This window comes from Pectinophora gossypiella, chromosome 13 (assembly GCF_024362695.1).
Source record: "Pectinophora gossypiella chromosome 13, ilPecGoss1.1, whole genome shotgun sequence".
NCBI lineage: Eukaryota > Metazoa > Arthropoda > Insecta > Lepidoptera > Gelechiidae > Pectinophora > Pectinophora gossypiella.
This window is the reverse complement of record NC_065416.1, coordinates 5054045-5070805: the sequence shown is the minus strand read 5'-3', so window position 1 is coordinate 5070805 and position 16761 is coordinate 5054045. Positions and strand designations below refer to the sequence as shown.

At 34.7% G+C, this 16761-nt stretch overlaps 1 protein-coding gene across 1 annotated transcript; it reads left to right on the top strand.

Moving 5' to 3' along the window:
• The first annotated feature begins 2805 nt into the window (after positions 1–2805).
• LOC126372049 (uncharacterized) lies at positions 2806–14324 on the top strand. Its single transcript, XM_050017567.1, has 9 exons — positions 2806–2961; positions 5559–5684; positions 6211–6339; positions 8271–8477; positions 8557–8656; positions 9443–9538; positions 10068–10207; positions 13196–13283; positions 14244–14324. Exons 1-9 carry the CDS (start codon positions 2875–2877, stop codon positions 14273–14275), a joined length of 1005 nt encoding a protein of 334 aa, XP_049873524.1. The 5' UTR covers positions 2806–2874; the 3' UTR covers positions 14276–14324.
• Positions 14325–16761: the final 2437 nt, after the last annotated feature.

Sequence of the window (16761 nt, the reverse complement as noted above, 5' to 3'; positions counted from 1 at the left end):
TCATATATATATATTAATGGGATTTTTTGAATACTTATGTGACCTACCCACTGTAAATATTTCTTATATTATGGTAGGTACTTATTTTAGTGCATAAAAATGACTTAAGTTTTAAGCCAAGATAATTGAAATCTTATTTGATTCCGAGGTTAAATTCTTACTTAACTATACAAGACTAAAAGAAGAGACTAAATATTTCAAATGCAATCAATTTGTTGTGTGACTTGTGTGCGTTTGTGATTTATGTAGGTATTAGACATAAAGGCCAATATCTGACAATCTCTTTTAAATATGTTCATTTAAATTACTAATGTAAATTACATTTCAACAGATAATAAAATGCCAGCTGATGACATTATTATTAATGATTGGTACTAGCGGTTTTCTTATTGATAAATGTATTAAATTTAATTGGGACGATAATTACAACCTTAAATATATGGACCGCCGAAATTCGTGTTGGTATCCAAATTATCTGAAATTAGACGAAAACCCCTCAGTTGAACAGCTTCATAGTGTGAGTAATAGAATGTTGTTGTCTTAAATTCCGGCCTTACATCTATAGTCACAATACAATACAACGTTAATACATGTTGTGGGCATGGTGTCGGGATAAACCCTCTTGGGGTTTATCGATGTCATATTTAATAATCTTTGTAACAATAAATGTATAAATAAATAAGTTACTTGTCGCTCTACTATGTTTCTGGACAATTATACAGGCTGTTAGTGACATCGTAACGAATACCGAGGGGAATGATTTAAACCATGATTCTGAGTTAATATCAAGTGGATTTTTTCTGTCAGAAAAGTATGGAACTGAAAATAACACACAGCACACGCTCACGGCTCACAGATTTAATTATGGAGAGGATTTAAAAAAAAAAAACAAAACACAAGTTACAATTTTATTAATTATAAAATTTATTATTATTCACTTTGGAAGGTGTTCGTGGCAAGTTTAAATTTGGCACAGTGTGGATTTTTGATGATAAATTTAGGAAAGTTTCATGTTCCAAATGAAGATAGACTATCAATTAGCATATGTTTTTTGTGCATAGGAATCATATTTTGGTAAGTAACTAGTAATTTTTCAAAATATTATAGGTTCCTAGCGTAACTATATTATAATAGACTCCAGTTAGTTTACTTCTTAAAGCATATTTGGCACGCTGAGGTTTAGACAAAACTACAGTAAAATAAACTTTCATTAGATCACTGCAATAGATCACTAGATCTTTTAAGGGGAGATAAATACGTTTATACAATAAGATTCCCATTGAAGTTCAGAATTTACGATTAAACAGTTTTAAGACAGTGATTAAACATACACTTTGTAAAAAAGGCCTATTTAGAAGACGTGAATGAATGGGAATAACCGTCTGGAGACCAATATCAGACAATCAAATTACTGAAAGTGTATTACAATACGTTTTTTGTGTTAAGAACGTCTAGGGTCCTGTTCTGAGGTTTTTCTTGCAGTTACTTTTCAAAAAAAATATATGTACAAATTGACGATTCATAAAGTGTACCCTAGTGTACCTAACTATGTTACCCACAGAATAAATAATATTTTTAATTTGAATTTGTCTTGCTCAGTTGGGAATATAATCTAGTAGCTTAGTAAATACTTAGTAAGTAGTACTTATAGTGAGCTTTACGCTGCATGTCGGTGGACGTATTTCGGCTAGTATTTGTGACTATGGCTGGCTATGTATGTGTCAAAATGTCATCCATGGCAAATCGAAGAAGTCACGTCAAAAAAATAATTAAGTACATACTGGCCTAGGTAGTGTTTACTTCGCGCTATGTCAGTTGAGTAACTCTGGCTGATTGTCCAAAATCAACCTATGCTCAATCAATGATTAATTCACTAAACACACCCAATTGTATTTTTAGGTATATAACTAGTTACTGCGAAACGCTATTGATTCTGCATTTTCGCGGTAATAACCTTTTTCAACACGGGGTTAGACAGTTAAACAAATTTCTTACTGCAGAAAGAGTACCACATAAGTTAATTGCAAGAGCCGTGAACCACTTTATTTACGTGTGGATAAGGTACGTTATTTAATACCATTTATGTTTTCTATAACTTTATAATCTATATTTCTGTTGATTTCATCGTAAATTAAATATAATTTTACGTCGCTAGAGCTAAGTGACAAACATAGAAGTAGCAAGTTAACAATAATTTTGTTACAATTTGTTACATACTAATATGGAAACATTATATTCGCGCTAACAAAATGTAACTAACAAAATGATAGTGTAAGTAGTGTAGCAGCTCCCTAACATAAAATATAAGTAGACCTTTATTTTATAGTTGTCTTGTTTTTAGAACGAAGGGTATAAATGTCAAAACATTAATGAACGAACGCATTGGTGCTGTGTTCCGACAAGACTTAAGTTATTTCTTCTTTAAGAAGTAAGTTGTAATACATTATGATACAAGTGAGTCATGTTGTTTATTACAGTCGAGGCTGGATCAGCTCGAGCCAAAGGCGCATATTTTCATACGACGTTTTTTAACACACTTATGTGGAAAATATAAATGAAATTTCTAAGAAAACAACTAAACATTTTAATAAATAAGCACTAGTACAATAATATCCCTAATGAAAAAAGCACGAGTGTTTAATAAAATTAAAATCCGTGCATTATGAGCTAACTTTCGAGCAAGTGTGTTGAAAAACATTTTCAGGTTTCATTACGCACATTAAATTTGTTCAATTAATTGCCGATAAACATATTTTTTCCAGCACTTTAACATCAGTAGGGTCACTTCTAGGTGGCGGTGAATCGTTAGAAAGATCGTTGGCTAGTAATGTTTATCAAGTTCACTTCTTGCCCGAAGAAGACATCGTAAGAGAAATGCATTTGTGTAACTCCATATTCATAGTCCATCGTGGCAAAGTTGTAGTGTCAAAGGGAGATGAAAAATTATTTACTCTCAAAAAGGTACTTGTACGTACGAGTAATGTATATATTATTTTAAAATTAAACCTTCTAGTAAATAAATAATCATGACAATGACAATTTTAGTGATATAGGTTGATGCAATGAAGATAAAAACTGCCTATTTCTCCCATCAGGTGTCGCTACTGTTGAGTATTCTTAAATTTTGCAGTTTCCCATACTACACTTCTCATCAAAAAAATCGAAACACCTTGCAAGTTTACGTTTTGTCAGGATTATTAGAAAAATGTGTACATTTAGGAATAAATGTTAAATGTCGTTTAATAGTGAGTAATATGAGCTTATCAAATCTTAATGTTAATGTTCTAAATTTAAATGAATTTTTCATAGGTTTCGTATTTTGTTAAATGAGTCATTTTTATTCCGTATGGAGTATAAAGGAAATGGATAAAACAACACACGTAAATGAAAAAAAAAAGCTAAAAAACGTTTATTTAATAACTTGTATTCCCTCCCCGAGCTCTAATTACTGCTTCCATACGGTTCTTCATCGATCGATGCTCGCCTGCCATACCGACACAGACTTTGGTACGATTTAGGGAGCGTCGATAGACAAACGCTTGCGGCTACCATAGCGACATAGCAGGGCGATGCAACACGCCTTAAAGGGCGCACGTTGGAGTCTTTTAATAACGTGCGGCCAGTTGCTGCATCTTCTGGGTCCTATCAGTCGTACCGGTTCTCCGGTCCACTGATGCCCGGATCCTGAAGACGAGAGGGTGGATATGTGGCTGCGCAATCACTTATGCACCTAAAATACACTCACGCGCAGTTGACCTTGGCTGTTCATCGATCGGATGAGAGTCACGATCACATGCTGTGGTATATTGTCCCATTCCTCTTGGATTGCATCTTGCAGCTGGCTAAGTGTTTCTGGGGCAGGATCTCTTGCTCGAATTCGTCTCTTTAATTCATCCCACAGATGTTCAATGGGATTCATGTCCGGGCTTCTTGTTGGCCATTCCATAATAGAGATATCGACTTCGTTAAGATAATCTCGTACGACGCCCACGGTGTGAGCCCTAGCATTGTCGTGCATGAATATGAAGCCGTTGCCAATAAAATGTGCATAGGGCATCACATGAGGCTCGAGACACTCTTCGACGTACCGATGACAGTTTAGTGCAGGCAGACGTGGCCCAGACACGAAAGCAAGCTCTGTCTTACCGTCGGCGCTGATTCCTCCCCAAACCGTCCACGAACCGCCACCATAGCTGACCTTTTCTTCAATGCAGCATTGTGCATAGCGTTCTCCGTCTCTTCTGTAGACCTTGTTCCTTCCGTCGTTACCATACAGCATAATTTTACACTCATCAGAAAAGAGAACTTTGCTCCACTGTAGGTATGACCAATTTAGGTGCTCACGTGCAAAGTTAAAGCGCGCTCTTCGATGGTCTGCAGTTAATTTCGGCCCATTTGCTGGCTTATGCGGTACCAGTCCACGATCCTTCAACCTTCTTCTAATTGTAGAGTCACTTACAGCCACCCTTCGTACAACACGAAGCCGCTGCTGCAGTTGAAAAGCGTTAAGGCGTCGATTTCTTAAAGAAGTTGTTACAATAAATCGATCATCTCGCTCAGAAGTGACCCGATTCCTGCCAGATCCTGAACGGCGCGTGAACAAACCAGTCTCCCGATAACGTTTATAGACTCTATGAACAGATGACAGGCTTAGATGCAGTCTTGCAGCCACAACACGCTGACTAAGGCCAGAATCCAGCAATGCCACAACTTGGGCGGCTTCTGTGGGCGAAGTATCCATATGTTTTAGAAAAAAAACCTTTTTTCAGACGTCCCAAAGTCACAGTATTGAAATAAAAAACAAAAAGTTTAAGGATAGGCGCCAATTTTTAGTTTTTAAACGCTAAATGTACTCCAACCCTAAACACACATTTGTCTCAAAACAGTGATTCATTTCGTTTATAAGATAAACAAATGAAATTCTAATTTTGAATTTAGAATTTTCGCTTATTACTGTAATGGCCAAACTGCCAGCTATACATTTATTTTTTTTCATCGTATGAATTCTTTTTTGTGTTAAATTCGGACAGAAACAATGAAAACGGAAGTGTTTCGATTTTTTTGATGAGAAGTGTATTTAAGTAAACAAACATATCTTTTTGGTTATATTTTTTCACAATAAACCTTTGCGCAACGTTTAACTGTAAAATCATGGTGTTATATTTATTCCCTAAAGATCGGAGAGAAGAAAATTGAGAAAAAACTTATTTTCAATCAAAACTGCCTTTTTCCAACTGATGGCTTTCCTTTTTCGTAACTCATCCTTCTGGTATAGCAATTTATCACGCATTTTAGCTGAACAGTGTGGAGAACACTCAACAGTACTGCCGCCTACATTTGAGCTTCTAGTTTTTATTCTCATTTTACACTCACTCACACTCCCTGGGTTGATGCATTATTTATTTATTAGTAGTTATAGTAGAAAATTCTTTTTTGCTTTTCGGCTGGTAATAAACATTTCAAGCACTTTTACAAGTCTTCTCTCTAATGACGTTTCTACTGCAACTATGTATCTAATCTAAATCTAATAAATAATATATCTGATTTCATACTATTAGGGTTCCATATTTGGCCAGCTTAGTGGACATGTGATTCGTCCAATTCGTATCACCGCCCAATCAGTAGAACACACGGATCTGCTTCATATTACTATTAAGCAATTTCAAGACATAATCAGCGATGAAGTGAGTTATGATTTTTCGTTTAAGAATACAGTAACAAATAAAATAAATTGTAGGTACAAGTTAGGTAGTTTGCAGTCAAAATGCGTTTTCCTAGTTAAAACTATACCTACTGCTAATTATGTTTGAAGGTTTACTCTTTTATGGCGTATTTACACTATTTTTGCTTTAACACATTTGGCTCTTGGTATTGCTTAAACGAATTGAAATTGGCAGAATTCGGGTTTGACCATTCTTATCTGGTATTGAAATTGTAACCTAAATACTTATTTTATTTTTTTATTTTAAACTATATAGTTAGCAAAATTTAATTGATATACTTATTTATGCAGCAGTAAAGGCCCTTAGAAATTATTTTACAGAAAACACGTTTCAAAAAACGGGTTTTATCTGTGTCATTATACCAATCCAGTTTATTTCTGTTGAGTATGGGTAGATGTAACATTTAGACATTTTTCGATACCTACATAATAAGTAAAAACTCTCTAGTTACGACTATAATTTACTAAAATATGTAAATACTTCACAGGTAAGACAAAATATCAGCGACAATCCTCAATCACGGTTCGATTTTATGGCTGTAAAAAAACCTGGCGCAGATAATCCGTATAATTCAATAGAGTATATTTTGCGAGAACGCAAAACTATTAAGCTACCTGTAAGTTATTACCTACCTAAATTTTGTGACACGAGTTTCTATTATTCTACAACTGGGGGGATAGAAAGGCCACATCGAAGCAATTCATCTAAGAAAGCAATATTGCAATTCGACATTTGCGCATATAAAAGTAAGTGCGCAATGCAAACAACTGTCAAATAGCAATATTGCTTTCTTAGATGAATTTCTTCGATGTGGCCATTTCAACCCCCCTGACCTTAATGTCTAATGAGACTAATACCTACAATACTAATAGGTACTGACCTTAACGCAATGATAATACCCACATGTGACACTAATGCAATTTTATCATAGGTACAGTAATATTTAATGTTTTCAGAAGTATATTTTGATTTAATCTACTTCATATAAAAAGGCAGTTTGTAGGAAGTAATATCTGAAACTACTGAACCGATTTTCCTAATTGTTATAGGCTAAGTATATTAATTAACCAAAGTCTACGACGACGATATTGCGGGCGGAAAACTAGTCTCAAAATTAATTTACGTTTATTGACAGATGACGTCTTACAGATCTTTACAGATTAGGTACAAAGCTCAGCAGGTTCTGCACGGCAACCGCGCCGCGCAGCGCGAGTTATATCAGTTGTCATGCACACTGATGAGCCGTTCCCGGGAATGTTCCCTGAGTGGAAATGTTCCCGTTGTAAAAATTCTTTAATAGTAATGACCCTGGCTGCTTTTCTTTTTCAAATTGTTCTTTCTGGTACTCTGGTCTTATTTGTCTAAAAGTTAGGTAACAAAGCTTTTTATACGTAAGTGTTGCGCCTTTTTACTGCTGGGATCATTCCGAATGTGGGAACATTCCCGAGAACGGCACATCATTGCTAATGAAGATCCTGCAGGAGAGCGTGAAGCGCCCGCTTCTCCTGTTTTGTAGTTTATTCGGCGAGACAATGTATAACATTTTTTTTAATGGTGAAGAATTAAAAACCTATAAGATGTAATTTTTTAGTCCTATACGTCGATATATTTTAATCGATATGATGATACGATTTAGTACCTATAAGATGTTTTTGTTTAAATATGTATTTATTGAGAAGTGTACTTTATATTGTGTTTAACAGTGGATGCCTGAGCCAGTGTCAGCTGAGAATAACCTGTGTTATTCGCGATGGTTATTTTGCGTTTGGTTGTGTGCACCTGTAATGACTGCAGTACTTGCCTTGTTAGTTGAAGCACTGCCGGATGCGTCCAAGCATTTTATCACTCGGAGTATGATTGGGTTCGACGTTTTACATTTCGTGCACATCGTTTCAGAATTATTTACGGTGCGTGACGTAGTTTCTTCTCCAATATGATAAACTATAGCTATATTATATTAGGGTAGGTCAGGTTAGATGATAGAGGCTAGTATCCTGTCAGTACATGTTAATCATAAGTTTTTTTCATAGGGCCAAGGCAGACAGAGATATGTTTTTAGTAATTTATTATAATATAAGAATGATGTTCACATCGGGAGTTGAACCCGGTTCAACGCTCTAAACACTAGACCACGCGGACTGTTTTATTAGTTCCCCTCTCTTCTATTCGTTTCTTCTATAACTTCATCCCCGTTGCGCCTCCTTCATACTTACTGAAAAGACTTTCAGTATGTCTCGGTACTGAGAATTTCAAAATCAAATAAAGCTTCATATTTTTTTTTACATACTAATGACCCGGACAAAATAGATTCCTGCGAACAAAGTTTAATGCAAAATGAAAATAATTATAGGTATAATTTACTCTCCAAGTCGCATTATTATTAATAATTAACAAAGAACTAACTAGAAATACTTTTATTTTCAAGCTATATTTTAAGGAACCTTGAAACGTTGGGAATAGTATCCAGTAATATTTCACTTTTTTTTACTTTATGTCACATTTAGGTATTATGTTTTAGGTGATTTATTTTTTCATGATTTCTTTTAGATGGAAGTTCAAGTACTTAACAATAGATGCGTGAAGAAATATATAAGATTCAAAAGATTATTTAGCTGGTGGTACGGTCTAGATATTGCATCTTTATTACTTCCATTATTAACTTTTGTTACCGATGATACGTCGTTCCTGTTGGCAAGATTATTAAGGATACATTCTGTGTGTTTATATCAAAGACATTTTTGCAGAAACTTTCAGGTTCGTGTTATATTTAATATACTGCATGTTGGATGTAACAAATAGAAATAGTTAATTGATAATATTATACTTATTTCAGACTAGATATGCTCCAGTATTAGTGAAATTTGTTATGGTGGTGCTACTATTGCATGCATTTACTTGTGGATGGATAATCATCGCATGCGGTTCACGGAAAAGTAATAATTGACTTTTTATAAAAAACACCTACATAATATTACATACATTTTATAATTATGACAACTAATGGTTCAAAATTTCGCCACTGTTTTCAATTGATTCGCTGGGCTCAGTGACTGCACTTTTGCTCTTCGATTGTATATAATGTTGAAGTGTAATGCCAGGGAGCATTACAACACAAAAACTTGTTTAGTTAGTAATATAGAGTTAAATAAGAATCGCTTAATCTCGACTGCTACATCACTATCACTATGCTACGAACGTCACACCACAAGCTTACGCACTTTGATAGATATATCTAATTCTTACTGCGCATCGAAGCTATTGTGAAATGTTATTTTTACTGAAATATAATCACTAATTGTACCGAACTAGTCGTTCTGTTTATAACTAAATAAGTATACAAAAATTTTCACCGATTAGAAATTTTGGTCGTGATTTGGAAAAAATTGAATATTATTCTAAATAACGCATTTCATTAAGGTAATATTATATTTTAATTATGTTATTCATAAAATATTTTGAATTTGTTAACGAGTTTTTGTTTGGGTCACAAATTATTATCACGTGTTCAGCGGTGATTGAAAGATCGTGAGGAAACCACATACGCGAGAAATGCGTTTCGGAGGTATGTTGTGCGACTTAACCTGTAATTGAACTGGTTTTTCTCCGGGTTGGAAGATCAAAAGATCACCTGTTGAAAAAGATTTAATTAAGCATTCCCCGTGAAAACGGGATAATGATCTTGAAAAGAACGATAATGATTTCGTAAAATATTATTTCAGATAATGAATTTCCAGTGACTATTCCGGAATTGCCACATAATATATCTATGACAGTAAATCCTGATGAATGGACTGATCCACGCTTTCGGAATAATGGTAAGTATTGGTATTACACATTGTTTAAAAGTGACCGCGTTTTGTTTCTGACGTGACTATTGTAGATTTGCTGCAAATAGTATTAACTACTTGGCCGGACAAATGGGGAGCGCTGAGGGTTCTCATCCGATAGTGACCGCGTTGACATCTTTGTCTACTATGACGAAGTGACTGATGTGATTTGCGCCTGGCCAGGGAATTATTGTGGTTCTACAGAATAACATAAACCAGTATTAAACTTTCTATCTGTCTGTCTGCTACATTTTCACGCTTAAACCGCTGAACTGATTTACATATAGTAACTATGTGGATAGTCTGAGGAACATAGGTTAGTTTTTATCCCGGAAAACACCCGTCAGGTGGATGAAAGGGAAGTGGCGTGCGCGATAATTTCCAATTATAGTATGTAACAATTTTCTAACCATTTAAGTTAGGATTACTAAGATGAGATATTTTTTTATTCATAATAATCAGACGGAAAAATATAATAACAAACATAATTTACTTAAGAAAAAATAAATGTTCACAGGATGCCCTCGATGTACTAAAACATTTAACTCTGGAACTAATGACATCATTAGCTTTTTAGTACCTACTGAATGGTATGCTGATTATCTTGTTGCATTAGCGTATATAGTGATTACTCATACTCATACGAACATGGACACAGTACGTATAATTTCATATTTTTCAAGTTTTTTTACTATTTCCTTTCCGCCTATAATCCAAGCTGTATAATAGTTATTTGTTTAACAAGAGGGAAAATATATATTATTCCTTGAAAGCGGACTTTAAATCGCGAATTGGCTAGCGAGTTGTTCTAAAATAGATCACTGAGCACAGTGAGTGGTTTAAAACACAATACAAAAACAATTTACTTAAGTTACTTATATGTATATTTTAAGTATTTCTATATTAAAAGAATCATAAGTACAAAATACGCAATCCCGCGACACACTCTATAGATCAGGATGTATGGCTCCCTTGTCTACTTACTCGTACGGGAATATCCGAATCTAAATTTAAATAACTACTTTACACGTTTACGCGGTTAAATCACATTTTTCAATATACTTGCTCGTAAAGTAGCTCTTATTTTAAAGTCTTATCGTAAAGTAGCTTTTAGGTATATAAAGCACGTGTATATTATATTACAAATGCATAATTGTATTCAGTTTCATATATTTTTAATATTGGGTTGCTTGGCGCCTCTTAGTCTTGGGTAACTTATGAATGAAAAAGATATAAAAGAGATACCTACTCGTTTATCCGTTCAAACGAGATAATGTATCACTAACTCACTGTAGTTTCAAATATATCTTTAATTCACTTCTCACTTGCTGAACTAGAATGATTAGTGTAAATGATAGCGGAGAAGGATTTGATAGAGCGAAATGCACGATGTCAAATATAACGGGAAATAGAAAGTTTATGAGAGAGAGTTTGTGAGCCTATAATTATATGCAAAAATATATTTACTACGAAGCTGATATACGCTAATTGTAATGTTTAATTTCCAAAAATTCAAATTTTAGGATTTAACATACTAGTAGGAATTATGTAGTGAGTAATATATCACGTTTTTAAATCTTTCACTCACTTGAGCTACCTATCCAGGCCTTAGTCTTAAATTCACTGAGCTAAATGAGTGTTATATATCTATTGATCAAATAGATTATAATTATGATCTGTGCATCGCTAGCGCCTCCTCTCTTTCTATCCGTGCACTGCTAATTCAACCAGAAATACGGCTGATATGGCGCGCCAGTGTGTTGAAAAACGTCATAACGCGTGAACATTGGTCATTAGTCATTACACCCTCGGCTCCTTTACGTCCTCGTTTTGGACTCGGGATGAACTCCAACGTCGATAGTAAAGACAAACATAGCTCACTTATATCATAAATGATGTATTATTAGGTTGTGTGTCGATTATCGCACTACATGCGGTAGGTTTTTAGCTGCCGTATCCCGTATCATATCTTGACTTAACAAGTCCTTAAATATATTACACGTACAAAGTTTATATACTAATTACAATGTGTATACTTAATTATGATAATTTATATTAATAATTTAACCTAACTTTAAGATTCTTGTATCTTTTAGGTGGTCCCTTTGACTGATGCTCAAATGTACTATAAACTAGTGGCTACAGTTATATTGTACTTGATTGAGATGTGGATAACCTGCGTTTGCATAAGTAGCATTTACACTAAATTCCGTGAGATGTATTCTTACGATTATCACGTTATAAATTTGATTACATATATGAAGCAAAATGGCCTTTCTGACATATTATTGCAGTCATTAAAAAGATATACGAAGCTCCTTTGGCAAAGGCAGAGAGGCATGTATCTACTTTGTGTTTATTTAATTTTAACAGCACTTAGCAGATCTGATGACAGTGGGTGACAGTCCAAGAGAAGCTTCTCTTAATTCTGAATATCATTGCTCCCCTCCGCTTCAGGTAGGGTGCGAGGTCGCTTTACTAAACTTTAATATTTATGTTTCCCTAGGTAACTGGCTCCCTGAAATAACGCAATTAGCCCCAACATGTCTACGTGAAGATATATTAAGCGCATTATACATGCACCATTTGCAGGCAGTTCCTATTTTCAATCAACTTCCAATATATTTCTTGAGACAACTAGTTGCACGATTGGATAGAGTTGTGGTGTTCCCTGGTTAGTTTTTCTGGAATTATAGGTTCTACCTATTTTTAGATTTCCCTTCACAAAAATAGTACTTTTATGTTTAATATTTTGTAAACCCTACAAAATGTATTTTGTACCTCTCCAGCATGAATTTTTAAATAATTTTTTACTCTCTCACAACAGTAACAACAGTGAGGAAAAGTGCATTACGTATATTCTCTTGTGAGACAAAGTAGCTTTTTATATTATAAGTACATATACTCGGATTTTCCCAGTTCCCAAATAGTTCTCTAATTCTAATAGAGTTAGGAGAACAGGTTTGTAATGACTACCCTATAAAACTTTTCCCGCTGGTAGAGGTAAAAAGTTGTATGTTTCACACGAGGGCAATTATTTGTTATGTCTTGTGCCTTTAAATCAATCCTTGTGCTCGTGATTAAATTCTAGACTACTTCGCTAGCAGAAAAAGCACGTCATGACCCTCTGGTAGTATAAATAACTATTGCCACCAAATTAAGTAAATTGAACTATTTCTGTGATCAGCAAAAATAATTAAATTGGTCAGCAAGTAACGTGATTAGGTCATCTTCTATTTGTCAGCAAATGAAGTAAATTTCGTTGCCCATACACAGTTAACCGAAACATGGCCGCTCTCAAAAGCGCACATTTATAAAATTATAGTGGCACAATGGGCTATGGAGCGATCGATCAATGACTATAGTAACATTATTTATTTACATCAACGAGCCCGATGGTCGGATGACGATATGAGGTAGGTTGGAGAGCAGTGGATGACACATACACGGCACCGGAAAGAACGGTGTGAAATAAAGGAGGCCTGTACCCAGCAGTGGGTGGATACCGATTGAGTAGATAGATAATTTTCTTAGTGGACGATAAAAATAACTAAAAATATCTTGTGAAAAAAATTAGGAGGTGTCCGCAGGAATTGGGGCCATTATTTATTTTTTATTACAAATATGTTTATTATACTGCTTCAGGAAATAACATCGTACTTGAAGGGGATATATATCCATGTATGTACTTTATACATGAAGGTGAAGTTGAAAAATGGTATACTGATACATCGTAAGTAGGATGAAATTAATTTATACAATAATTGAGTCTGCGTCGTTAATACCTACAGCTGATTGACTCCTCGGAAGGTCGGTGTTAATAAAGCGTGTTAGGAAATCGGAATGTTTGGTATGTTATTTTATAACTAATCATGACGTAGTCAGATCACGTCCTGCCTCCAAGGATATTGAATTGCAAGATAAATTTGCTTAGAAATATGCACATTTGTAGGACCGATCGTCGTGGAGATCCTTGGGGGAGGCCTATGCCCAGCAGTGGGCGTCGTACGGCTGATGATGATGATGCACATTTGTTAAGTTTTGCTTTTCGAGTGAAGCCCGAATGTCTCTGTATTATCTAAATCTCGATACGTGTCAATAAATGCTAAAAAGTGAATAAAAATATTTTTAAATTGCAGTGGGGAGCCGAAGATGTCATCAGTTCTAACAATAAATGGTTATTTCGGACTTACATCTGGACTGTATCCAAATGTACCTTATAGATTTTCATATTACACGCGAACGGTACTTTTAAAATTTAATTACATTATTAACAGCATTTTTTTTATTAGGTTACAAATTAGGTGTAGTGTACTCGAGTAATTTGTGAAGTTATGTCACACAGATCGGTGTTGAGGACACGGAACTGCCCCCGACAAGACGAGCAAAGCGAAGCGCATGCCAGGGCACTACCTATCTTTTTTCGATGCGTTTCGTTGATTTTTTCCTTTAATCACGTCAGTCAGAGCCACCACCTACATGTCCCAATTTGATAGTATTCTAGCACTATACAAATAACAAGTCATAATAGACCTCTTCATAATTTCAGTACCTACTTTGCAATATATTTCAGGATGTCATATGGCTCAGACAACATGAGACTTCTAATAACAAGTTTAACATACTTATAGAGAATTCATTCGCTTTTTAATCTCATTTTCAGAAAATAATAACTCCATAAACATATTTTCAGGTGGTGGACCTTGTTTACTTACGTTACTATGATTGGCAAGATCTTCTCGACAGTTATCCGAATATAAAAAACGATCTCTATATAGCCGCGACTAAACTTAAAAATAAATTGTAAATATTTAAGTCTATATTAAGTCCAACATTGCAATTTTATGTATTAAACATTTACTAAGTATATATAAATTGGTATAGTTTTAATTATCATACACTTTAATTAAATAATAAGGGTCCTAATTGTTAAAAGCATGTTTATCGGATTTTCTATTTATTTATTGTGTTTTTACAGTAAACTTACTGTTGACGACAGGTCGACATGGCAATCGGGGCATGAGGTGAGCCGCGGAGGCGAGGTCGCCCCGCACACCCGCACAGTCCCCGCGGCGTCTTAGTCTTAGTGTCGCACGAGTCCGTATCGACCGCGTTTATCGATTATAATCTCGCTCACATAATTTATTACTATTGTGTTTTAAAAATGGCTACGGTTGCATCTTCGTCGCGTGTTCAAGCAAAAAAACCAATAATTCACTCTCAAGCTCGAGAACTAGCTAGAAAAGTGTTAGAAAATTGTGACATTGAAAGGAAAAATAATTGTTACTTACAAATTTTCTGTCAATCGGACATTAGACAGGGCTGTGTTTTATACCGGTCTATCGAAAAGAACTATGTCTAGGATAAAATCAGAATTAAAATCAGTGGGAGCAGAGGAAAAGTTGAAATCACCCAAAAAACGGAAGAAGACAGGTCTAAAATTTTGTGTTGATGATTTTGATCGTACAGTGATTCACAACACCATAATAGAAATATTTTTTATTTAGGTGAAACATGGGTGGATAATAATTTAACTTTCAAAAAGTGTTGGCAAATGATTGACCCAAAAGGAATTCTCACAGATACTAGTTCTGGAAATAGACTTATAGTTGTTAACGCAGGAGGGAAAAACGGATCTATACCTGGAGCTTCTTTAATTTTTAAGGCCGGTACTACGACTGGCGACTATCATGGTCAAAATGAATGGCGAGAATTTTGAAAAATGGGTAACGGAAAAACTTTTGCCGTCTCTTCCTGAACGCAGTGTCGTGGTAATGGATAACGCACCTTACCATAGTGTCCAGCTCAACAAACCCCCAACAAAAAGTTCTCTAAAATCAGTTATGATAAATTGGCTGGAAGACAATAATATATCGTGCGATAGATCAATGAGAAAGCCAGATTTATTTAAAATTATAGAACAACATAAACCCGTTGATATCAATTATAAAATTGACCATATAATTAAAGGACCTGGTCATGATATTATTAGATTACCTCCATATATGTGCGATTTAAATCCTATTGAATTAGCCTGGGCCGCCGTTAAACGCTTCGTCAGGGAACACAACATAAAGAGCGATTTGTGTTTGACAAAGCTTAAAGAGATAACAACGAATGCAATTTTGTCAGTGACGGCAGAAAACTGGAGCAATTTCGAAAAACATGTCCAGAACCTTGAAAATGAATATTGGGAAAAAGACATGGGAATGGAAAATGAAATGGAAGATTTTATTATAAAAGTCGGAGATACCAGTGACGAAGATTAGCGATAGATGATTCAGATGAATAAATATTAACTTAAATGAAAACGTGGTATTATTTTATTCACATTTTGTTACTTACATAATAAAAATATATCGATATTGAAAACGTCACGTCACTAGAGAATTGCCATGTCGACCTGTCGTCTACATTAGTTCATTTCTTTTGTTCCTTTGTTTTCCGTGACATTTGTGAAAGTTTTACACACAATAATGTAAAGCAATGTAAATTTGGCCGTTACGAATATTTAATAGCTAATGATTTGGGCATTCCGGGCATCTTATTTAAGTTAAGACATAATTGAATAAAAAAGATATTGATGAAAATAAACAGACAATAAATTAATCAGATTCATTGTCATTATTATTATCGTAGGTCACTAATCAAAAAGCTCTCAGATACCGTTTGAAAATCTTTCAAGTGATTTTATATTTATTTGGTAGTTTTGTAAAGGTACCATTTTTCATTTAAATGATAGCAGCTGTAAAATAAAAATAAAAACTGGTAAAATACCAATCACTTCTGGGAGTATCTCTAGGCAATCGTACGACATGTGGACACAATGTTTTGCTGTCCGTCAGTCCGTCAGTTTTATAACGACATAAAATCATTTTGCGTTTACATACTTATTAGCAGTTGGTAGTTTAATCGCGATCTATGTAAAGTCAAAACCTGTCTTATATTATCTTTGTTAACCCCCAACAATGCAATGCAGAGAAAGGTGTTAAAAGTTTTATGCCTGTATCGTATTTCCAGAACGGATAGTCCGATTTGGATGCGGTTTCATTCATTCGATAGATGGTATCAGCGAGAAGGTTTTAAGATAATATATGTTTATGATGATAACCAGATGGTAATACGAACTCGACAATAAAATGTCGCAAAACCCCATAATTTGGCCTTGTTTAATTTGTCTTGATGGGCACTCTGCCTTAGTTGACTGGTAT